Raw genomic sequence first — 27,396 nt, forward strand, 5'->3', positions numbered from 1 at the left:
CTGCCAAATAAAGCTTACCTGGGGATCAGCTAGCCACTACTTAACCACAGAAGTGGGGGCAGTGGCAATTCAGGAAGTGGAGACAGGAAGTGAGGGCCCCTGCCAGTTCTCTGATCTTCCAGGTTTTTTCCCTGGGGGTTTCTCTGCTTATCTCTGGCTGGCCTTGAACTCACAGAGGTCCACCGCCTCTGCCTCCTGGAGTGCTGGGATTAAAGGTGTGTTTGAAAATGACTTTTTTTTTTTTGGCATAACTGATCAATTTGCTTTTCATTTTATTATCATTCATTTGTTTTGAAGACAGTCTATTCTCACTCTGCAGCCCTAGCTGGCCTGAACAGGCTGTGTAAATCAGGCTGACTTTGAATTTACAAACATCTGCCTGTTTCCTGAGTGTTGTGATTAAAGGTGTGCACTAAAGCCCAGTTATGGGACAAAATAAAATCAAATTGGTAATTTGCTTTTCATCAGAGTGGCTGTGGTGGAATTTAGTATACCAAGGGACTTTAGATTCATGTTCCTCCCTTTTGTGAAAACTTTACATTTTAACCTTTTTTTAAAAGTTTGTGTTTTGGGCCGGGCCATGGTGGCGCACGCCTTTAATCCCAGCACTCGGGAGGCAGAGGCAGGCGGATCTCCGTGAGTTCGAGACCAGCCTGGTCTGCAGAGCTAGTTCCAGGACAGGCTCCAAAGCCACAGAGAAACCCTGTCTCGAAAAACCAAAAAAAAAAAAAAAAATAAAGTTTGTGTTTAGCCTCCATGTAAGTGAATCACACGCATGAAGTACCCACAGAGGCCAGAAGAGGGCATCAGATCTCCTGGTACTAGAGTTAACACAAGATTATTAGTGGCCATGTGGGTGCTGGGAACCAAACTGGGGTCCTTTTTTAAGAGTAGCAGGTGTTTTTAACTGATGAGCCATCTTTCCAGTCTATATTTATTTTAAGTGATTTTATTTCTGAGATGAAAGTCTTGCTATTTTGCCCAGGCTAGCCACAAGCTCAAGATTTTTTTGCCTTCTCAAGTAGCTGGTATTACAAGCGCATATTATATATACAACACTAGTATAACACTTGGCTTTTCCACTTTATAATACTGAATTCTTTAAGGACAGGAATACACACACACACACACACACACACACACACACTTGAAATAGAGGAAACATACACACACACTTGAAATAGAGGAAACATTTTATGGTCCATGGGTTATTCACATAAACTTAAGTAGCTCTGTCCTGGCCATAGTGCCATGGAGCATACTTCATGCAGTTTTTCCTGTGGTTTTGGTACTAGAATCTGTTGTAGTTCTCACTGATCTGGAACTAGTTTTGTAGGCCATGCTGGTTTCAAACTTCAGAGATCCTATAGTATTCCCCCTATAAATAAAGTGGGCATGGTGGATCTAGTCTCTAATCCCAGCCTTCAGTAGGTTAAGGCAGAATACTGAGTTGGAGGGTAGCCTGGGCTTCATAATGAATCTTTGTGTTAACCCATGCCCCCCCATATAAACCATAAAAGGTTATAATTTTCTTCATAACTTGGTTTTAATAAGTAAAATTTCTATATTTGATTTATTTTGAATCTTCAAAACTCTCGTTTTTGGACTCACTGGAAGTCTCTGGAGGAGAATGAGGAAAAGTGAACTTGGTAGTGGGTTGTAAAGTAAGTCATTAAGGACAGACAGACAGACAGACACTACTTTTAGACATCAGTAGCAACTATACTGCACACATTATAGTATCCCAAACAAGCCATTAAGATGACAAATTTGAGAATGCTAGAAAAGAGCTATCTTTTTCATATAAATAAGTTATATTTTAATAGTCATTTTGAAGATTCAGGATTATTTTTTCTGACTAGCATTGAAAATTTCATCTTGTAAAACTAAAGGTTAAATCTTTGACATGTGATTGTTGTACTCTTATTGTGAAATCTATTTTCTCTGTAAAATGCTGGGAGATAAAGTAGGTGATGAAATAGGGGAAACATTGTAAGATCCATGGTTGAACTATGGCCTTTATATTGGGTTATCCACACAGACCTAAGTAGCTCTGTCCTGGCCATAGTGCCATGGAGCATATTTTGTGGGTTTTTTTTCCTGTGGTCCTTGGTTCTAGAATGTTGGTCCTTGTAAATTGGCATGATAAGGAATGATCATAAATGGGCAGGCAGAACTCTGGATGGAATGGCTTCAGTGGCCCTCTACTGCTCTTTTCTTTGTTTGGTGTGGGCATCTGATGATGTACGAAGATGCTTGTTTCCTTTCCAGTGCTGCAAAGTAAAGTAACTCTGACACCTTGTAATTAGAGTTGACTTTTGGTGTAGATTGCTTAGGTTCTTCAGCATTTGGACCAGTAGCATTTGAATGAATAATCCATCTTTCATATTTTGTATCCTCTTATCGCTACACTCTCACCCTTTGTATTCTAAACTTCCAAGATTTAACATTAGGTATTTGGTTACAAGGATGATCAGTCCTTTTGAGTATATACTCTGAAGAATTATATGGGTCCAGTGGTCCTGGTGTGTGCACTCATGTCCCGTCAAATATTGTCCTAATGCTGTAACTTGATATGTATGCTTTTTGGGCAACACCTTGTTTCAAAAAGCTTTTGGTAAGGTATTAGAGGAAATTATAATAGATAGTCATGCGATGTCACAGTGGAGAATAAAATGACATAATCCAGAATTTATTTTGAGTTCAGGGACAGTTTGCGCTATATAGGAGATCCTGTCTCAAAATTAAAAACAAATAAACCAAAAATGCATGGAAGTAATGTATACCACAATTACAGTTTGGTGAAGAAAAGAGAATGGAATGAATGGTTTTCTTTTTCTTTTTTTGAGACAGGGTTTTTCTCTGTACCCTTGGCTGTCCAAGAACTAACTCTGTAGACCAAGCTGGTCTAGAACTCACAGAGCCGACCTCTGCCTCTGGAGGCGTGGTCTACCACTGCCCAAAGAAAACTAGCCTGGAGGCAGAAATGGGCAGATCTCTGTGAGTTTGAGACCAACCTGGTCTACAGAGTGAATTCTAGGACAGTCAGGGCTACACATAGGAAACCCTGTCTCGGAAAACCAAAACCAAACCAAAACAAAAAACAACGAAAACCTCCTTTTTGCTGTGTTTCCATTTAGCTTCTTCTGGACACATAGAGTTGTGATATAAACTCAGTGAGTCCTGGTACTTTGTTCTCTGCTGGGAATTGTGCAAATGGTGTACAGATTGCAATAGGTTATATAAGTTTATTTACTTTGTGGAGATAATGAGAATGGAGCCTAGGATTTAGCTTATGTTAGGCAAGTGTACTGCTTGCTGCCTGGCTACATTTCCAGCCTTGAAGAACTTTTAGAATTAATAAGTTTTCAAGAAAGTGATTTTAATGTGTAAAAACAAGGAGCCTAAAAGACTACCTCTTTGATACAGTTTTTGCTCAATTAAAGTGTTAATTCAGTGCTTGTTGGCTGTTGATATGGTTGCCTTGCCATCACCACAGTCATTATTCTCATTAGCTGTAGATGTAGTACCCTAACACTCCCCATCTCTGTCTAATCTAGTCTGTGGATGGCCTGTTCAGAACTTTTTTCAGTTGGATAGTCTCTGGTTTGTGACTACCTTCCCTCCTGTAGCTTAGGCCAGTGTTTGAAGCGCTCATCCAGGGTCTGAAGATGGAGTCCCACAGTGGTGCTGCTTTCTGAGTAACTCATGTTTGCAGGGGAGTCACTAGTGCTGTCTATATTACTGTTTCTTTTTCTTTTTTTTCAGTTTAATTTTTATTTTTTCTTTTATTAAATTTTAAGATTTATTTTACGTCCTAACTGCAACTATTTCTTTTTAAAGATATGTTTAGTTTATGAGTGTGAGTGCTTGCCTTTGTATATCTATGTCTGGTGTCCACAGAGGCTCCGAGAGGATGTTGGGTTTTCTGGAACTGGAGTTAACAGGTGTTTGTGAGCTGCCAGGTCGGTTCTGTGAGCTGAACCTGGCTCCTGTGGTGCTCTTACCTGCTGAGCCATCTATTCAGCTTCTATTATGTTTAAAAAATACCAAGCTTGCTGATACAATTTTTTTTAACTCATTAAAGAGTTTATTAATTCAAATCTGTGTTTTCCCAGTTGTAGATTAGGGAGATAACTATTATCCAGAGTCAAAAGTCTTGGAAAATGCAAAACAATGAATCTGCTTATGTTTTTCCTCTGAAGAAACTTGGTTTCATGAAGGGAAGTACAAAATGGTTTCAAACGGGAATGTCTGTCACTCTGTACTGAGCTATTGGTTCATTTCCTAGAAAATGGGTTTATAGCTGGGCAGGTGGTGTGGTCCTTTAATCCCAGCAGGTGGGAGGCAGAGTCAGGTGGATTTCTAAATTCTAGGCCAGCCTGGTCTACATAGCTAGTTAGTTCCAGGACAGGCTGTTACACAAGGAAACCCTGTCTCAAAAACATCAACCAATTAACAAACCTACCAGCTCTACTTCTCCCCCAATTTTATCTTTTTGTGTTTATGTTCCTTGAAATGAATCCTCTGTCCCTCCAACCAGAAACTTATCAATTATAAAAATTAATCCTTAACTTAGGCTTGTCCCATTAGCTCTTTTTTTAAAAAAAATATTTATTTATTTATTATGTATACAATAGTCTGTCTACATGTATGCCTTCAGGCCAGAAGAGGGCACCAGACCTCATTACAGATGGTTGTGAGCCACCATGTGGTTGCTGGGAGTTGAACTCAGGACCTTTGGAAGAGCAGGCAATGCTCTTAACCACTGAGCCATCTCTCCAGCCCCGTCCCATTAGCTCTTATAACTTAAATCCACCCATTACATTCTGTCGCATGGCCTTTGCCTCATCTCTCCATAGTGTTCATGTTGCTTCCTCTGCTTCTGACTGTTGACTCTGCCTTTTTTCCCCCAGAGTCCTCTCTGTCCCTGGAAGTCCTGCCTAATCTCTTCTGCCTAACTGTTGGGCCATTCAGCTCTTAATTAAACTAATTACAGTGACATATCTTCACAATGTACAAACATCCACAGTAGTTTTCCTGTGTGAGTGGATTTGTCATGCCATGGTTTGTAAATGGAAGCCAGAGGATAATCTCTGATGTTCTCACCTTCTCTCTATTTGAGATACAGTCTCTTGTTTGTGCTGAAGTACCAGGCTAACTGGCTCTTGAACTTCTTTGGGATACTGTCTGCCTCCCCTCTTGCTCCGAGAGCACTGGGATTAGAATCCTATACCAGCTTTACCTGGGTTCTTGGAATCAAACTCAGGTCCTCATCTCCCCAGCTCTGTTTTCAACTTTCAAATATCAGGGCTGTGGGTGTTGGCGGGGTGGGGGTGGGGGGGAAGCTTAGTCTGCCATGTTGAGTGAAAGTGAATGGCTAATACATTTCCAGTACAGGTGTTTTGTTTGTTTTCAAGACAGTGTTTCTCTGTATAGTCTGGTTATCCTGGAATCCAGTAGAGTTTTTTTTTTAATATTTATTGATTTATTATGTATACAATATTCTGTCTGTGTGTCTGCTGGCCAGAAGAGGGCACCAGACCCCATTACAGATGGTTGTGAGCCACCATGTGGTTGCTGGGAATTGAACTCAGGACCTTTGGAAGAGCGGGCAATGCTCTTAACCTCTGAGCCATCTCTCCAGCCCCTCCAGTAGAGTTTTAATATTGGGACAGACTTTGGAAAATTGTTTTACTTTTTTTTCCAATGCGGCAATTTTTGTTTTAATAAAAAGAGGGGCGGGAGAGATAACTTAGCCTTTAGGTACATGTACTGCTCTTGCAGAGGACTGAAGCTCGATTGTTCACACAACCGTTGTAGTTTTTTCTTTTTTTTTTAAAGATTTGTTTATTTATTTATTATGTACAGTGTTCAGCTTCCATGTATGCCTGCAGGCCAGAAGAGGGCACCAGATCTCATTACAGATGGTTGTGAGCCACCATGTGGTTGCTGGTAATTGAACTCAGGACCTACGGAAGAGCAGTCAGTGAGTGCTCTTAACCTCTGAGCCATCTCTCCAGGCCTAGTTTTTTCTTCTTAAGCCTCCTTCCTTTTTCACCAAGCCACCTTCTATTTTATTTTTTTATTAATTTTTTCATGCTAGCAAAGAGAGTAACATGTTTTCTTACATTTTCACAAACTATATATCACTATACTTTGTTCTTTGCTCCATTATCCTTTCCCTGTCTCTAGAACTTCCTTAATCTTTCTTTCATAATCTTCTATACATATGTATACATAAAAATTTATCTTAGTGCTGGTGGCGACTTACACCTTAATCCCAGGGCGACAGACACAGATAGATCTCTGAGGCTAACCTGGGCTACAGAGTGAATTTCAGGACAGCCAGGCTGTACAGAGAAACCCTGTCTCAAAAAACAGACAAACAAGGGGCTGGAGAGGTGGTACAGTGGTTAAGAGCATTGACTGCTCTTCCATAGGACCCAGGTTCAATTCCCAGCACCCACATGGCAATTAACAACTGTGTGTAACTCTAAAATCTGGCAACCTCACATAGACATGCATGGAGGGGGAACACCAATGTATATAAAATAAAATAAATAAAATTAAAAAAAAACAGATGAAACAACACAAAACAAAAACCAAAGCCAAACTGGGGCATATGGGGGTGTTAAATACAGATGTTAAATGTGAGGGAAAGCAGGTGACTTATATTCTGTGCTTTGTTTTTCTGTTTTTGTGAAAATGTTAATTTTATTCTTTCAGATGTTATGTATATGTACATATTCCTTTCTCTCCTCCTCCCCACTGGCTAGGCTAACCTCAAACTAGACAAGTAACCAAGCATGACCTTAAACTGATCTCTGCTTCTTTCTTTTAAGTGCTGAGATCACAGCTATTCAGAGTCACACCCAGCTTGGGCCATATATTCCTATCCATTCATCTGTGGTTTACTTCTGGGCTTTCTGTGTCTTGAGCATTGTGAATAGTGCAACAAAAGCATGGATGTGTGAGGGTCTCTCTGCTATGTTGCCTTAGAGTCTGTTATGTTACTTGCTTTCTGTTGCTGTGGTAGCAGCTCACCATGACCAAGGCAACTTAATAGAAGTAAGGGTTTCTTTGGGCTTATGGTTCCAGAGGAGCAAGAATTTATTGTCATTATGGCATGCAGGCATGGCAGCCTAAGAAGAAAGCTGAAAGAACACATCTTGAGCCCCAACCAGAGTGGGGGAGTTTTAGGCTTGAAACCTCAAAGACAGCCCCCCCCCATGACATTCTTCCAGCAAGGCACTTCCTAGACTTCCCCAAACAGTGCTACCAACTGGGGGCTAAGTGCTCAAATACACAAGTTCACATCATCTTCAAGCTTCTGTTAAAAGTGCCTTCATTTGTGGTAGCCATTGCTAGTTCCCTCTTTCTTCCTTAGTTGAATGCTCTTGTGCCTGTGTGGTGCTTAGTTAAAACATTTATTAACAATCTTATAGTTGAGTATTTCCTGTGTTTCCTTTGGGTGTTACCATGCTGTTGTAAACAAGTGATGGACCATCAGATCATAATCTCCAGTGATGAGTTGTCATTAATGTATGTTTTCAAAGCCTCCCTCCCTGGTGATTCTTATGGGTGCATCATTAGTTAAGGACCACTGGATGCTTCCTCAAAGATGTCTTTTAAAGCTTCTTCTTCCCAGCACCTGGCAAGTAGTATGTAAGTGCTGAATGAAGAGATTATGTCTTCAGGGTACCCTGAGGAAGATGCATTGAATGAGGTGTTTTTTTTTTGATTAATTAAGATGTCATTTTGAATTGATAAACTAGTAAGGTGTAACTGAGTGTTGGGTCTTGAATACTGATATGGTTTGGGTTTGAATGAACAGTAATCATGCATTGAAAGACTGCACTGAAGAATGTTAAAAAGGTGTGGCTCTGGATGTTGTGATTGTGCCTTAAACTCAAGGCTTGTGAGGTGGTTTGGCCTTAAAGGTGCTGGTTGCCAAGCTTGTAACTCTAGTTCTAGAGGATATTCTTTTCTGGTTTCCAGGGGAGCTGGGGATGCATATGGTGGCCAGACATATGTGCAGGCAGAATGCCTATAGATACATAAAAAAATAACATGAAAAAGTGAGCTCTTTTTTCTTCTGCTTTAAAATTTTTTTTTGTTTTTTGTTTTTAATTTAATTATTATGTATACAGTATTCTGTCTACATGTATGCCTGCATGCCAGAAGAGGGCACCAGATCTCATTGCAGATTGTTGTGAGCCACCCTGTGGGTTGGTGTATTGAACTCAGGACCTCTGAGCCATCTCTCTAGCTCCTGTTTTTGCTTTTGGGATAAATTTCATTCATTATGTAACTCTGGATGGTCTTGAACTCTTTATTTATTTATTTATTTATTTATTTATTTATTTATTTATTTATTTATTTATTTATTATGTATACAGCATTCCTTCCATGTATGTCTGCAGGCAGAAGAGGGCACCAGACCCCATTACAGATGGTTGTGAGCCACCATATGGTTGCTGGGAATTGAACTCAGGACCTTTGGAAGAACAGTCAGTGCTCTTAACCTCTGAGCCATCTCTCCAGCCCCGGTCTTGAACTCTTTACAAAGATCAGACTGGCCTTGAAGTTGCACACCTACCTGTATTTGCCTTCAATACTGTTAGGCATGCACCGTCATGCTTGGCTACAGTTTTTACTTTTTAAAAAGGGCTTATTTTTTGTGTTTGCATATATGTGCTGGTGCTCTCTGATGCCAGAGAGTACATTGGATCCTTTGCTGAATTATAGGTGGTCTTCTTGACGAAAACAAGGCTCTTAGCCACTGAGCTGTCTCTCTAGCACCCTTTCATTGGTTTTTGCTAGTAACTTTTGTTTTTACATCTCAGAAAAACTTTTCTATTCTGTTACAGATTTGTATACTAAATATGTCTGTGTGGATGTATTTATATTTATTTTCTTCCATAGAAAGATGCTTTCAGAAGTATCCTTTAAACCTTTAGGGTGCGATAACATTTTCCTAGGCAAGCAGATTCTTTCCACAGTATCTTGATAGTTCATCTCCTTTTGCTTCTTGAATTAACAGAAGAGAGCCTGAGTACGTGTCCACAAATGGCCTGGGTAGCTATTCTTCATGGATGGCTGGAGTGTGCTTCTGTTGCACACTCTGCATTCAGTTCTCTATTTCTTTCATCTAGTGTAGTTTTCTTGGATCTGGATTATTTTAATCTTTTTGCTTTTGTTGTATAAAATTAATTGGGATAGGATGCTGAGTTAAGACTCAAGTTCTGGAGCTGGTCTGCCTGTATAACTGAGCAAGGTTTTTTTTTTTTTGTTTGAATAGGTATGACCCCCATAGACTCATGTATTTGAGTGCTTGGCCCATAGGCAGTGACATTCTTAGGAGGTATGACCTTGTTGGAGAGTAAGTATGGCCTTGTTGAAAGAAGTGTGTCACTGGAATTGGGGTTTGAGGTCTTTTGTAGGCTCAAGTTATGTCCAGTTTGTCACACAGTTCACCTCCTGTTGCCTGCTGATCAGGACGTAGAACTCTGAGCTGTGTGCTGAGATGCTGTGCCATGATGACAATGAACTAAATGAACCTCTGAAGTGTAAGCCAGCCCCAACTAAATATTTCCTTAATAAGAGTTGCCATGGAAAAAAAAAGTTGCCATGGACATGGTCTCTTATCACAGCAATAGATATCTGAACTAAGACAGGGTTTAACCTTTTTTTTTTTGTCTGGTTTTTGCCTTGTTTAAAAAAAAGTGCAGGGAGAGAACTTCATTCACAATTATCTGTTTGAGAACTAAGAAACAGTGTTAAGGATATATAGTAAACCCTAGCTGTTAAAAAATCTGTCTATCATGATGGCACTGAAGATTGATCTGTCTCTGCTTCAAATAGTGCTCTCTGTAGAAACTGCCCATGGACTTTCCATACCACATTTTAAAAAATAAATTTATTTGGCTGGAGAGATGGCTCAGTGGATAAGAGCTTTTTGCCTGCTCTTCCAAGGTCCTGAGTTCAATTCCCAGAAATGGCTCACAACCATCTGTAATGAGATTTGGTGCCCTCTTCTGGCCTGCAGGGATACATGCAGGCAGAACACTGAATACGTAATAAATAACCCTTTTTTTTTAAAAAAAAATAAATGGGCCGGGCGGTGGTGGCGCACATCTTTAATCCCAGCACTCGGGAGGCAGAGGCAGGCGGATTTCTGTGGGTTCGAGACCAGCCTGGTCTACAGAGCTAGTTCCAGGACAGGCTCCAAAGCCACAGAGAAACCCTGTCTCGAAAATCCAAAAAAAAAAAAAAAATTTGTCAGTTGTATGCCCTTGTTTTGATTTTTTTCCTAAGAAATAACTATACAATAGTCTGTATACGACTTATTTTTTAAATAAATATGAAAATTTTTAGAAAGTTTATTGCGTCCATGTGAATGTTTTGTGTACCCACTTGTCTATATATGTACAGATATGCTTGGAGGCCAGAAGACGGCATTACATCCATTAAGCTGGAATTAAAGGTGACCAGTGGTGTTGGGAATCAGACTGTGATCTGAAAGAGGAACGAGCGCCCTAACCATAGAACCCTCTAGCTCCATGAAAGCTCACTCTTAATTTTGGCTATTAATGATCTGTTTCTAGAAAGGTAATGGTTTGAGTGCTTCTTAAATTTGTATAGGTGTGGGTGTGTGAGTGGGTGCCTAGGTGTGTGGCTGTGACTGTTTTCCATTTGGAACTCAGATTGGCCTTGAACTCACCTTGTAACCCATTGTGACCTCAAGTTCAATTTCTCCCTAAAGTTCAAGTAATTCTTTTAAAAGTCTCAGCTTCCCCAAGTGCTGGGATCATAGGTGGTGCCATCACACGTGCTTCTGAAGGATTTACTAAAAAAAGAATAATTTTATTCATTACTTTATTTTTTAATAATTTATTATTATTTTATTATATGCATATAAGTGTTTTGCCTGCAACTATGTGTAGGTAAACCACATGTGTCCTGGAGCCCACAGATCAGAAGAGGGGGCATTAGATTCCCTGGAACTGGAGATAGATAGTTGTGAGTTGCCATGTGGGTGCTGGAACAAGAGCTATTAATTATTTAAGCAGTGTTCTGCTTGCATGTATACCTACATGCCAGAAGTCACCAGATCTCATTATAGATGGTTGTGAGCCATCATGTGGGTGCTGGGAATTGAATAAGGACCTCCAGAAGAGCAGCCAGTGTTCTTAACCTCTGAGCCATCTCTCCAGCCACCTTCCTCACCAAAACCATCTTGCTGTGTATTCAGTACTGATCTATCATTTGTGGTTTGAATGAGAATAACCCCAAAGCTCATATATTTGTATGCCTAGTCCCCCAGGTGGTGACTGGCTTGGAAGGATTAGGTGTGCCTTTGTTGGAGGAGGTACTTCGTAACACCGATTCTGTGTTACACCCTCGGTTCAGTTCGTGCCAGTGTACCCTTGGCGAGTCGAGTCGGGCAAGGGCCTGGAGATTTAAAAAACACACACAGAGACCAGGGTCCTTCGAAAGGAGACCAGCCGATTGCCTGTTTATTCAGACTTGGGGAAGTCCTTAAGTACCTAACAGCTGCACAAGGACCTCTGCCCAGGCAGGTGGGAAATTACCATATTAACAAAGAAGTCAATGCCCTACAGCTAATCACCAGGCAGGGCAGGGAGAACACAAAAACAAACAGGCTGCTTAGTTAGCTGACCAGAAACTGTCCTCCAGATGCACCCCAGGAACAAGGGCAGACCAGGGCCCTACAGTACGTAGCTGAGTGTGGGCTTTAGGTTTCAAAAGCTAATGTCAAATTCAGTCTGCTCCTGCTCCCTGTGGATCAGGAGGTAGCCTAGCATTTAGCTCTTTTCTAGTACTATGCCTGCTGCCATGTTCCCTGCTGATATGATCATGGACTCGTTTCTGAAGGTATAAGCAAGTCTCCAGTTAAATGCTTTTCTTTATAAGAGTTGTCTTTGTCATGGTGTGTCTTCATAGCATAGAACATTGACTAACCCACTCAGTAGTCCAACTCTCCTACCTTTGCTTTCTTTTTCTTTGTTACTTTTTTTTTTTTGAGGCAGCATTTCTCTGTGTATCTCTGGCTGTCGAATTTACTCTGTAGACTGGCCTCTATCACATTCACACCACCACCACCACCCGGCAGCTTTTGTTTCTTCTTGTAATTATGGTTGCATCTATGTGTGAGTATGTGCACATCCAGGTGCCTGCAGAGACCAGAGGTGTTAAACTCTCTTGGAGCTGAACTTTTAGGTGCTTGTTAAGCCTTCTAACATTTGTGCTGGGTCCTCTGGAAGAGCAGTCATTATATATGTGCTCTTAACCACTGAACCATCTCTTCAGCTCCTAAAATTTTGTTTCTTGAGCTGGGAGTGTATGTGTATGCTGCCATGCTAGGGTACCCAGGGTTAAGAGGCTCTACACCTGTTGTATTCCTTCCCTTCTTCCCTCCCTCCCTCCTTCCCTCTTACCTTCCTTTCCTCTTTCTCCCTCTCTCTTGACAGGGTTTCTCTGTATAATCTTGGGAACTCGCTCCCATTGTGTATTACCCTACTTTGAGTCTTTATGTACATATGTTTCTGATAGAAATTTAGACATGTTTTAGGGTGCTGGAGGAGTGGCTCAGAGCCTAAGTGAATTTGCTGCTCTTCTCCAGATTCACTACTCAGCACCCACATTGTCCTGTTAACTCTAGTTCCATAGGATGTGACTCCCCTGGCCTCTCAGGCAGCAGGCACACACATGATGCACAGACATAAATGCAGGTCAGTGCTCATACAAATAAAAAATTTAGACATTTTAAATAGCTATATCAAATTCTGTAACTTCTCCCAGGCGGGGCATGCCTTTAATCCCAATATTTGGGAGGCAGAAGCAGGTGGATCTCTTGAGTTTGAGGCCAGAGTGAGCTTCAGTACATCCAAAGCTACACAAAGAAACTGTTTTGAAAGGTGCCCTCCAAATTCTTTAAAACACATGTTGTATTTAATAACTCTTCCTGTTTTATACTGTTTGTTAATCTCTCCATTATAACATCAAGTTTGAGATCTTTGTCAGTAAATCTTTGCCCATATTTCTGATTATTTGCTTAGGCTTTAGATTCATAGAAGTCAGTTTATCAGATCAGAGGGCATGGATATTAATAAAACTCATAAAATTTATTGTCAGATTCCTAGAAAAGCCAGTAAATCATGCTGGTTTCTCCCGAGGCAAAATAAGAGTCATTTGACAGAAGCTGCCTCTAGGGGTATAATTTCTGCTTTCTTGCCACTCCCATTTGCTCTCTTGGCAATCATAAGATTGTAATTTAAAGGTACAAATATTCATGTAGATGACTCAACTTTTAATTTAGCTAGATGTTCAAAGATCACATGGGGGAAATATGAGCAATTTTTATGGTATTGCCAGTCATGTTAGCACGTAGCCCTAGTATGTTACCTCAGGAATAAAGGGAGAGAGGCCCACCATGGCCCTCAGTTCTCAGACTTCTAGTCCTTGAGGAAGAGAGAGCATTTCAGCTGGATAAGTAGAGACAGGTCTTCATTATCAGTGTGGGCTTGCCTGGTGAGTAGTAATTTCTCCAGTGAATCTGTTTTAAAACTGATCATTCTCACTGGTAATATCCCCCCTCCCCTTTTTTCTTTTCCTTTTTTGATGCAGGGTCTTACCATGTAGCCAAGGCAGACCTCAAACTCAATGACCGTTTTTTTGCTATTACTGAGTCAATACTGATTTCCTATACTATGGTAGCCTCTCTCCAACAACAGATGGAATATTCTCATTTTGTAGTAAATTGTGCTTATTTGCAAAGTTTCTGTCTTAAATTTCTGCTGTGTTAAAGGTTACTTTCATTGTCTACAGATACTGGACACTGAAAATCCACTCTGTACATTCTCACAAAACAGAACAAAAAGGGAAATGTAGTACTTAGACTAAAACTGGAGCAAGATTCTGAGGCACTAATTTTTTGAACTCAACCTGTTGTGCTAAGATACCCTTACCCCATGGAGATATTGTCTCACCCATTATGTAGCTCTAGCTGACCTGGAACTCTGAGACCAGGCTTGTAAACGGAGGCTGCTCATTCGTTTCCTGGCTGCCCAGACACGAATAATCACATAGAAACTATATTAATTACAAGACTGCTTGGTCAATGACTCAGGCATATTTCTTGCTAGCTCTTACATCTGGAATTAGCCCATTTCTATTAATTTATGTATTGCTACGAGGCTGTGGCCTAATGGTAAGGTTCCTGTGTCTGTCTCTTTTGTCAGCTACATGGTATCTCCTTGACTCCATCTATTCTCTCTATATTTCTTCCAGCTTGGCTGTATTTTGCCCTGCCATAGGCCAGAGCACCTTTATTCATTAACCAATAAAAGCAACACATACAGAAGGACATCCCACATCACAGGCTAGCCTGGAACTTACTGAAATCTGCTTGTCCTTATTCCTGTAATGTTGGATTTATGTGTGCCACCACATAGCTTTTATTCTAAATCTCCCTCTCCTCTGTGTAGGGGTTGCAAGCAAGCACTGTATCACTCAGCCATATCCCCACCCCTGCCTCTCTTTTTAGAGATTTAATTGAATGTATGAGCGCTTTGCCTGCATGTATGCAGAGATCCGCCTGCCTCTGCCTTCCAAGTGCTGGGCGTAAAGGCGTGTGCCACTACTATTCGGCCATAGAAGTTTTTTTTTAATATTTATTTATTATGTATACAATGTTCTGTTTGTGTGTATGCCTGCAGGCCAGAAGAGGGCACCAGACCTCATTACAGATGGTTGTGAGCCACCATGTGGTTGCTGGGAATTGAACTCAGGACCTTTGGAAGAGCAGGCAGTGCTCTTAACCTCTGAGCCATCTCTCCAGCCCCCAAATAGAAGTTTCTTATAGGTTAGTGAATACTGACTTAGTGACAGTTTGTCTCGTCTAAGTTTATGTCTTGCATATGCTATAAAGGACTCAACGAACTGTTGCACCCAGCAGTTGAGTAATAATCTGAGCATGTTCGTCAGTCGTGTTTTGTAAGTGGTGCTGAGGATTAACACCCCCGCCCCCCAGGAACTCTTTACTGGTGAGGTAGGTCCATTCATTCCTTAGCACCAGTGTCTGTTTTCTTTAGTTTTATTCTCTGGTCCCAGTGATTGCAGAGCTTACCAGTGTCTGCTTTATTATTCTGTGGCTTTTTAAAGTGAACAAAATGAAATGATTGTTTATGAAGAGTGTATATGTGTGGGTCATTAACTTTAAAAAAAATTTTGGAGCCAGCCTGGTTTACAGGACAGCTAGGGCTGTTAAACAGAGGAACCCTGGCCCGTCTGCAAGCCCTCCCCCTTTTGAGTTCTAGTGTACTTGATTTAGCCTTTTAGGAGTCCCCCTCCTCCCATTCTACTTTAGGCCAGCAATGTGTCACAGTTGGGACAAACAGAATAGAAATGGTCAAGAATTTTAGGGGAGTGCCTCCTTCTCTCTCTCTCTCTCTCTCTCTCTCTCTCTCTCTCTCTCTCTCTCTCTCTCTCCCTCCCTCCCTCCCTCCCCCTCTCTCCTTCCCTCCCTCCCCCCTTCCCTCCCTCCCCCCTTCCCTCCCTCCCCCCTCCAAGGTTTCTCTGTATCCCTGGCTGTTCTGGTACTCGTCCGGTGGACCAGGCTGGCCTTGAACTCAAGAGATTTATCTGCCTCTGCCTCCTGAATGCTGGGATCAAAAGCAGGGGGCACCATAGCCTAGCATTCTTTTTCTTTTCAATGACGATTGGCAAAAAAAAAGGTAATGTTACCATGGGCATAAAGCAGTGATTTATTTGGGGATATGGGTCAGTGTTTGAATGTCTGCACTTAGTTTTTTGGTTTGGCTCAGAGTTGAGATGGCAGAAGAACGGGTATATGGGTATACATTGAAATGTACATTTCAGAAAATAAGATGTTCAGACTTTTACTAGGGAGACAAAACTCTTTCCACACACACACACACACACACACACACACACACACACACACACACACACACACACCATGACACAGCAAAGTCCAGCTTGGTGAGCCAGTAAGTTTTTTGGGCTACTTAACAGGAATATGGGTGATGGGTTGCTTTTGAAGCAAAGCTCCCAAAAACGGTTAGCCTGAACCTTACTGTACAGTCTGCAGGCAGCTCAGCAGTTTGGAAGGGTCTTCCCAGGTGGCTTAGTTCATCTAAACCTCTTCAGTCACCTCTGCTGGTCTGGTCTAGTAGTCTTTGTAACTTGTTTTGTCTGAGTGACTCAGCAGTCTTTATTGTTTACTTTTGAGAGGGAGTGGCTAGTGAATCCGGTCAATTTCAGGGACTTCGGGGGAACTATGTTGAGTTGCTTATTTTCTGTTTTATGGAGTCTCTTCTGGATGGAATGTTTTGATCTAGGAAGACAATGCTACACAAAAAAAAAGTTACATGAAGGAGATGGGTAGTAGATGTTCGAGACTATTCTTCCCTTTTTAAAATTTGAGACAATCTTCCTATGTAACTCTGATTGTCTTAGAACCTAGAGGTCTATCTTCCTCTCATGAACCACCTCACCTAGTTTAAAATATCTCAGGTGGGGGCTGGAGAGATGACTCGCAGTTAAGAACATTGCCTGCCCTTCCAAAGGTCCTGAGTTCAATTCCCAGCAACCACATGGTGGCTCACAACCATCTGTAATGAGGTCTGGTGCCCTCTTCTGGCATGCAGAGATACACACAGACTAAATAAATAAATAAATAGATAAATAAATAAATAAATAAATAGATAAATAAATACATACATAAATAAATAAAAAATCTCAGGTGGGCAGTGGTGGTACACACCTTTAATCTCAGCACTTTAATCCCATGTGCGTGTTGGGAGTTAAATCCAGGTCCTCTGTAAGAACAGCAAGTGTTTTTAACTGCTGCGCAATCTGTAGTCCCTAAAATTAAAGTTTTTCTTTTTTTTGTTTTTTTAGGGAGGGGCGGGGGGGTTCGAGACAGGGTTTTTCTGTTGTTTTTTTGAGCCTGTATTGGAATTTGGTCTGCAGACCAGGCTGGCCTTGAACTCACGATCCACTGTCTTTCCTTTCTGAGTGCTGGGATTAAAGATTTGTGCTACCACTGCCCAGCCTACTTATTTATTTTTATTGTATTAATATTTTACCTGCATATATTCAGTCTCTGTGGGGATTCTAAAAAGGTATCAGATTCCCTGAGTTGGAGGTATGAGCTATGAGCTACCATGTGGTTGTTGGGAATTGAGACCCAGGACCTGTGCAAGAATAGCTAGTGCTGGGGCTGGAGAGATGGAGAGATGGAAGAGCATTGCCTGCTCTTCCAAAGGTCCTGAGTTCAATTCCCAGCAACCACATGGTTGCTCACAACCATCTGTAATGAGACCTGCAGGAAGAATACTGTATACATAATAAAAACAAAGAAATAAATATTTAAAAAAAAAGAATAGCTAGTGCTGAGTAGTCTCTCTAGCCTCTTCCCCCACTCCACCTTTTTTTTTTTTTTTTTTGGTTTTTCGAGACAGGGTTTTCCGTGGTTTTGGAGCCTGTCCTGGAACTAGCTCTTGTAGACCAGGCTGGCCTCGAACTCACAGAGATCCGCCTGCCTCTGAGTCCTGGGATTAAAGGCGTGCGCCACCACCGCCCGGCAATCCACCTTTTTTTAAAAGAAATTGTTTTAGTGGTGGTGGTGCTACACCTCTTTAATCCGGGTACTAAGGAGGGAGAAGCAGGCAGATCTCTGAGCTTGAGGCCAGCCTGGTCTACAGAGTCCCAAGACAGCCAAGGCTACTGAGGAAACTGTCTTGGGGTGCCAGGGTGGGGGGCGGGACCAAAAAAACCAAACGCAAAAATTTGTAAAGTAGTACTTTGGTCTTTTCTTTTGTGGATTACTCTTTCTTTCATTTTCTCTCTACTTGTTATGATTTAATTTTGCAGGACCTTATGTGGCAAAACACTAAATTAATGAGTTAAATTATGGGGTTAATTGGCAGGTTTGGACCTATCAGAAATAAACTCTGGACTCTGGAAGAGGAAAGCAAACAGGGTTATGATGTCTAGAGGTGGGATGAAGACAAATGCGGTCAGGTTGACTTTCATAGGGTTCTGAAGAAGGGGTTGTTGTCTTGGGTTGGAGAGATGGCTGAGCAAGTAAGAGCTGTTGCTGTGCTAACAGTGGCCCTGGTTTCAGTTCTCAGCATCCACACTGTAGCTCACAACCACCTGAAACTCCAGTTCCAGAGAATCTAATGCCCTCTTTTTGTCTATTCAGGACACCAGGCATGCGTGGGTGAACACGCAGGCAAACATTCATGCACATAAGACAAAAGTAAATTTTTTTGGTTTTTTGAGACAGAGTTTCTCTGTGGCCTTGGAACCTATCCTGGAACTAGCACTGTAGACAAGGTCCCCCTGCCTCTGCCTCACGAGTGCTGGGATTAAAGGCGTGTGCTACCATCGCCCGGCCTAAAAGTAAATATTTTAAAAAGGATTTGGTAGTGGTGTCTGTATGGGAGGAGGTAGCCATATTGCAGAAGCAGAGAAAGCCCTGGGTTGTGAGCTGTACCATGTGGATGCTGGGAATCAAGCCCAAGCCCTTTTCAAGGCAACAAGTGCTCTTAAGCTCTGAGCCCTTCTCCAGCCCCTGTTTATGTACAGTTTGGTAAAGTTCAGACTGGCCTTGTATTTGTGATCTTTTTGCTACAGGCCTCTTTTTTTTTTTTAAAGTTTTTTTTCTTTTCTTTTTTAATATTTATTATGTATACAATATTCTTTCTGTGTGTATGTCTGCAGGCCAGAAGAGGGCACCAGATCTCATTACAGTTGGTTGTAAGCCACCATGTGGTTGCTGGGAAATGAACTCAGGACCTTTGGAAGAGCAGGCAATGCTCTTAACCTCTGAGCCATCTCTCCAGCCCTGCTACAGGCCTCTTAAGTGCTAGGATATAGGTTACCATACCTAGCTTGAATTGCATAAAATTATGTTTATAGCAAACACTCTATAAAGTTGTTACAGCTTAATAGTACATTGTATCATTAGTTGCATAGTTTGTTACCTGTGGGTTTTAAAGTACCCATAGACAGCAGTAGTACTCCCAATTTACACAGGAGATCTTGTCTTTTTCTACTTTCTACTTCCCATGTAGATTGAATCTATGTGAGTCTCTTTTAGTGTCCTCATTGTTGTCTAAATTCTCTAGGATTGCGGTTTGTAGGCTGGCTTTCTTTGCTTTATGTTTAAAAACCACCTATAGTGAGTACATGTGATAAATGTCTTTCTGTATCTGGGTTACCTCACTCAAAATTATGTTTTCTAGTTCAACCCATTTTCCTGCAAAATTCAAGCTGTCTTTTTTTTCTGCTGTGTAGTACTCCATTGTGTAAATGTACCACATTTTCCTAATCCATTCTTTGGTTGAGGGGCATTTAGGTTGTTTCCAGGTTCTGGCTATGACAAACAAAGCTGTTATGAACATAGTTAGGCACATGTCCTTGTGGCACGATTGAGAATCCTTTGGATATATACCCAAAAGTGGTATTACTGGGTCTTGAGGAAGGTTGTTTCCTAATTTTCTGAGAAATTGCCACACTGACATCCAAAGGGGTTGTACCAGCTTGCATTCCCACCAGCAATGCAGAAGTGTTCCCTTTTCCCCACAACCTCTCCAGCATAAGTTGTCATTAGTGTTTTTGATCTTGGCCATTCTTTCAGGTGTAAGATGGAATCTCAGAGTTGTTTTGATTTGCATTTCTCTGATGACTAAGGATGTTGAACATTTCCTTAAGTGTCTTTCAGCCATTTTAGATTCTTCTGTGGAGAGTTCTCTGTTTAGGACTGTACTCCATTTTTTTTATTGGATTATGTGATCTTTTGCTGTCCAATGTCTTGAGTTCTTTGTATATTTTGGAGATCAGACCTCTGTCTGATGTGGGGTTAGTGAAGATCTTTTCCCATTCTGTAGGCTGTCGTTTTGCCTTGTTGACCATGTCTTTTGCTCTCCAGAAGCTTTTCAGTTTCAGGAGGTTCCATTTATTAATTGTTTCTCTCAGTGTCTGTGCTGCTGGGGTTCTATTTAGGAAGTGGTTCCCTGTGCCAATGTGTTCAAGTGTACTTCCCACTTTCTCTTCTATAAGGTTCAGTGTGCTGGCTTTATGTTGAGGCAAGACAGGGTTTTTCTGTGTAGACCAGGCTGGCCTGGAACACGTAGGGATCACCTCACTCCACCTTTACCTCTTGAGTGTTGGGCTCAAAGGTGTGGGCTGCCACTACCTGGTTTCATTTGGGTTTTAAGTGCTATCTTTCTCCTTTCTTGACTTTAGCTCAAGCTTTGCATTAATTATTTATCTACCAATCTTGGGAAGGTGGTGGCTAACAGGACAGCAGGTTTAGGAGGCTCCTCCTTTAGGTGTCTTGTTTTCAGATGTGCAGAAAGGCCTCTTTCATAAATATTTTCATGGATGACTGACTCTAGAGTGCCTCAGAAAGCAGAGATGGATTGTTGATAATAATTGAGAAGACCAACAGATGGCAAAGGGCTTTTGCTATTTTGAATCACAGTCTTTCTTAAACTTACAGTGACTTAAAACTTGCCATCATTTTGCCTTTTGCCTTCTAGCTTGATGGAGAAGACAACTTTGAATACTTGTTTTCAAGAATGTTTTATCTTCATTGCTGATGTTATCTTTTTTTAAAAAAAATTGTTAGGCGTGGTGGCACATTAGGGAGGCAGAGGCAGGTAGGTCTCTGTGAGTTTAAAACCAGCATGGTCTACAAGTGAGTTCTAGGACATCTCGGGCTACAGAGAGAAACCCTGCCTCGAAAAATATTATTACTATTGTATGTGTGTGCTTGTATGTGTGTATGTGCATGTGAAAACTATCTGTGGGAGTCAGTTCTTTCCTTGAACCATGTGGGTCCTGGGGTCATACTCAGGTCATCAAACTCAGTAAAAAGTGCCTTGATCCACTGTTACCTTTACCTTTCAGTTAATGATTTGGAGCTGGTTAAATGAAAGTTTAAAGAAGTTGTATATTGATATGCTTTAATGAGCTGTGAGGAAGGTTTCTTTGATATATACTATTTATTTTCTCCCTTTTTTGAGATTTGGGATTTCCTGGAACTTCCTCCTGTGGATAGATCTTTGAATATAAAATTTATAGACTGATACCTTGGAGTAATCCAAGAAGGCTAGTTTAGACTGGCTTCATTTATGCTTGACAGCTGAAGGCTGAGGTGCAGCGCTGCTGACTTTAGGTCAGAGACTCCCTACTAAATACCATTGCTGTCCAGCATATTGGCCTCTGCTTATTACAGTATGTGAAAAGTAACTGACATTATTGTCATGTGATGTTTTCATGCTTTGAAAATAGACGGGAAGTGGTAGGGTAAAGCAGGGATCATTTCTGAATCCTGATGGTTAAAGGTGAAAATAGACGGGAAGTGGTAGGGTAAAGCAGGGATCATTTCTGAATCCTGATGGTTAAAGGTGAGTAATACTTAATCCCTTGAGTTTTGTTACCATGTCTGTTGAGTTCTTAAAGTTAATATTGAAAGATGTTTCATTTGTGCATGATAGATACATAATATTTATGATGCTGACGTGAAGCTTTCCCCTCTATTCTGAACACTAGGTACGCTCAATGGATGAATTAAATCATGATTTTCAAGCACTTGCTCTGGAGGGAAGAGCTATGGGCGAGGTAAGTGAGTTGGTGTGGTTGAAAGTGGGAAGCTTGGAGTTGTCTTTGATTAGATGTGTCTGAATCTAGTCTCTAGAAATATGTGCTTGCTTTTCTCTGTTGCCATCCTCACAGTAGGAATAGGATGCTGGATAGCTGTGTCAAAACTACTGATACAGAATGACTATTAACTTAGTCCAGTTACTTAAACAACAAAGCACCAACATATGAACACACATTAATAAGTAAGTTAATAAGTTAGATGTAATGTGAGGTGTTCAAACATTTTAATTTTATATTTATTAAGTATTTTACTTCATTTTTCAGTGGCTAGGTGTTTTGACTGTTTTGGAAAGAGAGTTTTAGATGTGCTGATAATCAAGAGGATGTCAGTAACCTGTTTAGACCAGTGCCTTTCAAAAAGAAATTACCCAGGACGCCATTGTGAACGCAGGATGCTTCTTAGGTTTCTGGTCAGATACAGATAGAGATCTCAGCTAGTCGTTCGGAAACAAGAACTTTAGTTCTTTTTAGTGTTTAATTTTTTTGTTCATTATATTGATAAATAGAGTTGCCACTGTTTCAAAGGGGAATATAGTTAAAGAACACCCAACTTGTGAAGGTTCAGCTTGTTGACAGGACTCGTACTGATGGACAGATCTGCAGACTGTTCAAATGTATTGCTGAAGACTGCATAGGTTCATAAGAGGCCATTTGCTTGTGACTGTCCTTCTGGGCAGAACTCTGGGTTTGTCTGTTGTTCTGTACTTAAAAATTCTCTTACCTACTTTGATGTTTTGGAGTAGGGAGATGACTGTGCTTCAGATTTTTTCCATGTACTAGCCATTAGCTAATATTTGTTTGGTTTAGTGAATGCTATTTGGTCTGGCCATTGTGCTAGGTTTGGAAGATTCAGAAGTAATACAGTTCCTTTGCTGGGTTTACACTGAGCACTCCTGGGTTGCTTCTGTGACAGCATTGAGTAGTCACAAGCTTCTGCTGCTTTGTCCTGGGATTCTTGCTCATTTTGTTGGAAGATTTTGCTTTGACTTTTTCTGAATTTTCTTATGCTTAGAAAAGTAGTTTCTTCCTCATCATCTTGGGCTCTGAATTTTAGGAAATGATTGATAGGGGTCCTTGTGTTAATAACTCTGCCTGCCTACTGTCATTGGAGCAGCATGCTTTAATAAACCTTGCATGTTTTGGGTAAAAGCTTTGTTACTTTATTTCTAGCATAAGATTTGAAGAGAAAACTATCAGATTTGGTAGCTATTAAATATGGAAGGATAAATCATGTTTCTCTTCTATTCATGTGATTTTAACCTATTTGTTAAAAGTCAAATTCTAAAGCTGAGTATGTTGGCTCATGCCTTTAATCCCAGCATTGGGAGACTGAGGCATGAAGGATCATTCAAGGTCAGCCTGGACATCATGGTTGAGTGTATTATTAGTTAGTTTTCTGCTGTAATAAAATGAGCAAGGGTGACTTAAGGAAAAGATAGTTTATTTGAGCTTCTGGTTCCAGAGGGAGAGTTTGTAATGGTAGAAGAGGCATGACCATAGGCCGTGGGAGCAGAAAGTGGAGAGATCAAATCTTTTATCTTTGGCATGAAACACACTTGGTTTGGTTTGGTATGAAACTTTAAAAGCTGCCTCTAAAGTGATTTACTTCCCCCAGCAATGCTGTACCTCCCTATAACCTCTCATAACCTCTCTAAACAGTGTTACCACTTGGAGACCAACTGTTCATTAATGCCTGAGCCTGTACATACCTTTCTCATTCAAACTTCGAGAACACAAACCAGCACATTCACAAAGCACCTGTGCTGACTACAGTTCGTTAACTACCTTCTAGGCAGATAGCAGGACCCACTGAGGACACAGTTTTATTCTCCACACAAGGAAAGATATTATTCCTTCCTTAAGCTCAGATGACTCACACAAGTTAACTCTCCAAAACACAAAAAGGGCAGTGAAATACAGAGTGAAGGAAACCCTGAATCTACATGGAAAGAAGAACAAGTTTCTTCTATAGCTGAAACTTAGAGAAGAAGGGCTTTGAGGGCAGCATATCAGTATCATGAGGAGAGGGTACCAGACTGAGAAAGCATCTTTTGGTCAAATGAGGACTCAGTTACATACATGCAGATTGGGATATACCCTCTCTCAATCCAGGGGAGAGTAGGATAGCAGAACCATAGCAATATGCTTTATTTTTTTATTTTTTTATTTTTGTGAGACAGGGTTTCTTTGTGTAATAGCTATCCTGGCACTCAGTTTCTAGAAGAGACTGGCCTCGAACTCACAGTGATTCGCCTGCTTGCCTCAGCCTCCCTAGTGCTGGGATTAAAGGCTTCAGACGCCACCACCGGCTAATTTCAACTTCTAATTGCTTGATTTTTTTCTTTGTATTTATCAATAAAACATCTCTTGAAGGGAGTAATACAGTATTTACTAATACAAAGACTAAATTTAAATGGATTGGATGGACTTTTAAGCTAGGCATAGTGGTGTGGTGGGGAGGGAGAGAGAATACAAAGTACATGAATGTATGGGTCTTTAAAGCTTCAAAGAATGTGTTAGTGCTGCCTTACTGTGTTCAAAGCCTTTGCGATAGATAGAAAAATTTTGAGTGTGTTTCATAGTAGAAATTTTGCTAAGAAGTTGTTACTTAAAATACCACTCACATCTTTGCTGTGTCTGGAGTGCAGCTGGTGTGGGGTTTTTTTTTTCCCCCTTCTCCCCGTTCTTCTTGGTTTTTGGAGATAGAGCTTCTCTGAAGCTTTGGAACCTGTCCTGGAGCTCACTCTGTAGACCAGGCTGACCTCAAATTTACAGAGATCCACCTGTCTCTATCTCCAGAGTGCTGGGATTAAAGGTGTGCACCACCACCACCTGTCAAGTGCAGCTAGCTGTTTTTATTGGAAAAACTTCCAAAAAGATTTAGTTTCTTTCTTTTTATTTATTTATTTATTAATAATAATAACTATTATTATTATTATTTTATGGAGACAGAGTTTCTCTGTGTATCCTTGGTTGTCCTGGAATTCCTGGAGAGTTGCCTGCTTCTGCCTCTCTATTGTTGGGATTAAAGGTGTGAGCCACCACTGCCCAGCCTAATATTTAGTTACTTTTATTTTATGTATGTGAATGTTTTGCCTGAATGTGTGTATCTGTACTATATGAATGTCTGGTGGCTGCAAAAGCCAGAAGAGGAACTGGAGTTAATATAGCTGCTTTTGGGCTTCTTTGTAGATGCTGGGATTTGAACCTGGGTCCTTGGGAAGAGCCAACAGCGCTCTTAACTACTGAACCTACTTTGTGGCCTGTAAATGCCAGCTGTTTTTAGCTGAAGGGTTTTCATTCCCCTTAGGTAGAATGTGAAAAAGGAATAAAGAACAATGCCTTGGGATATGGATGATAAGTTAAGTCCCATGAGCTTTATTTGCTCTTTCATTCAACTTAAAAGCCCTCAAAAGTTTTTTTTAAAAAAAGTAAAAAAGCTTAGTGGATTCAGGAAAGCTTATGTTCTTTTGTGTTCATCGATACCAAATATCTGACAACAACAAAACAGTAGAGGAATTTTTTTTTTAAATTTATAGATGAGCCCTCTTCAGGATTTGTTTTTATTTTTTGTATATGGATGTTTTGCCTGTATATGTCTCTCCAGCCCAGGATTATTTATTTTAGCTCTCAGTTTCTGGGTTTGGGAATATTTAACAGAAGAACTTCTTTATGGCAGACAGGATGCAAGTAGTGAAACGGGCATACAGGAAGAGACTATAGCAACATGGTAGGACATACTTCCAGGACTCTATGTAGTCCCTGTTTTCTGCCCTCCTCCACCCCCCAGTAATGACAGCTTTTTAAGATTCCACTAGGGGGTTGATCACTCATGATACCAGAGTTTTTTGGGGGGGGGGGGGGGCTCGCTCTGTTTTGCTTTTAGTCAATTCTGAATCCAATCTGGTTGACTATCACAGTTAACTATCATGTTGACTTAAACTTTCTTCATTGTTTTCCTGTGTGGTCCTTTCTTTCTATGTAGAAGGGTGGTTAGGACGTAACTGTTTATGTCCTAAAAGGATGAATTTGTGGAAAGGAATGAAGTATTGTGAGAGCCATTGACAAAAAGATCCCTTAGTGCATAGTTGACCTTTGTGTTCTCTGTTGTTTATTTGTGCTTGTCTAAAAAAATATTTTTGTATAGGGTCTATGGTTTTGTTTTTGTTCTTTTTAAGACAGATTTTCACTATGTATCCTTAGCTTGGAGCTCGATTTGGAGGTTAAGCTGACCTTAAACTCATAAAGAGATATACCTGTCTCTTTCTCTGCCTCCTAACATCTGAGATTAAAGGCATGTGCTACTGCAATGGGAATGATGAAGTAGTCTCATTCTACTGGAACTCACTATGTTTCTCAGGCTGCCTTTGAAATATAGTTCTCTTACCTCAGCCTCCCAAGGACTGGGGTTACTAGCATGAACTAGCTGAATTTTTCTAACCTTTATAGAACAAGTGTTTTTTTTTTCTTTTTAGAATGTTGGTGATGATGTAGGGTCTCATATAGCTCATGCTGGCCTCAATAAGTGACCTTGAATGCATTCTCCTGCCTCCACTTGTAAATGTTAAGTTCTAGTCAAAGTCATTCATCGTCACAATGAGCTAAGATTCCATAATGTTTTATATATCTAGGATAGCTTAATAGTGCAGGCCACCATGTCATTCTGGATTAAATTGAATATATTTAGATAGCCCTTCATAATTTAGAAAAATACTTGGTGTTAGATTTTAAATCTGATTTGAGAAGGGGCTGGAAAGATGGCTCATCGGTTAAGAGCACTGGCTGCTCTTCCAGAGGACTCAGGTTCAGTTCCAAGCATTCACATGGCAGCTCGCAGTTGTCTGTAACTCCAGTTCTTGGGGTTTTGACTCCCTTTCAACAGACATGCATGCAGGCAAAATACCAGTGGACATAAAATAGAAATAAATCATTAAAAAATCTGTTTAAGAAAATCTAAGCCGGGCGGTGGTGGCGCACGCCTTTAATCCCAGCACTCGGGAGGCAGAGGCAGGTGGATCTCTGTGAGTTCGAGGCCAGCCTGGTCTACGAGAGCTAGTGCCAGGACAGGCTCCAAAGCCACAGAGAAACCCTGTCTCGAAAAACCAAAAAAAAAAAAAAAAAAAGAAAGAAAATCTAGACAAAGTGATAAAGAGTTCTTCCATATTCACCAGTAGACTTTAAATGATAAAGATACCAGATACCAGAAATTAGAAAAGAATAATATCCCTGAGTGTAAGACAGTTTTAAAAATGTTTGTTTTTTTAGGGGTTGTGTCTCTTACTGTGATAGTCTGGCTGGCCAGGAACTTTCTGCCTCCATAGTACTGGGGTTAAAAGCATGTAGAGGAGGGAGTGATTTGATAGTGATCTGGAAAACTGTTTATTCAGAGAAAGAAAGTTTCGTAGGGTAGAACCAGCATAGAGCAGGGCCTTAGCCAGTGCTTCCGTCTGTGGTTCTGACATTTATTTTTGGACTTTGCTTCTTTCTTTCTCTAGGAGATGTTGAGTAAGAGAGTTTAGTTCTAGGATGCTCCCAGATCAGAGATTGCTGGAGTTTGACCTTAGGTTGACAAAGAATGCCTTAGCCTTTTTGGTGGAGAGAGGAAAATATGCCAAAGGACATCTGAGTGATTTGTCATCTTAGAACTTTTCACTGGTCTCCACACGC

At 40.8% G+C, this 27,396-nt stretch overlaps 1 protein-coding gene across 37 annotated transcripts in view; it reads left to right on the forward strand.

The window, feature by feature from the left end:
• Positions 1–27,396, forward strand: part of Pum1 (pumilio RNA binding family member 1) — a 115,573-nt gene that overhangs the window by 11,372 nt on the left and 76,805 nt on the right. For all 37 annotated transcript variants that reach the window (XM_075945233.1, XM_075945243.1, XM_075945258.1 and 34 more), the window contains exon 3: positions 21,619–21,687. In XM_075945233.1, the coding sequence (XP_075801348.1) occupies positions 21,619–21,687 (69 nt within the window). The remainder of the gene's footprint in view (positions 1–21,618; positions 21,688–27,396) is intronic.

Source organism: Microtus pennsylvanicus, chromosome 13 (genome assembly GCF_037038515.1).
Source record: "Microtus pennsylvanicus isolate mMicPen1 chromosome 13, mMicPen1.hap1, whole genome shotgun sequence".
Classification (NCBI taxonomy): domain Eukaryota; kingdom Metazoa; phylum Chordata; class Mammalia; order Rodentia; family Cricetidae; genus Microtus; species Microtus pennsylvanicus.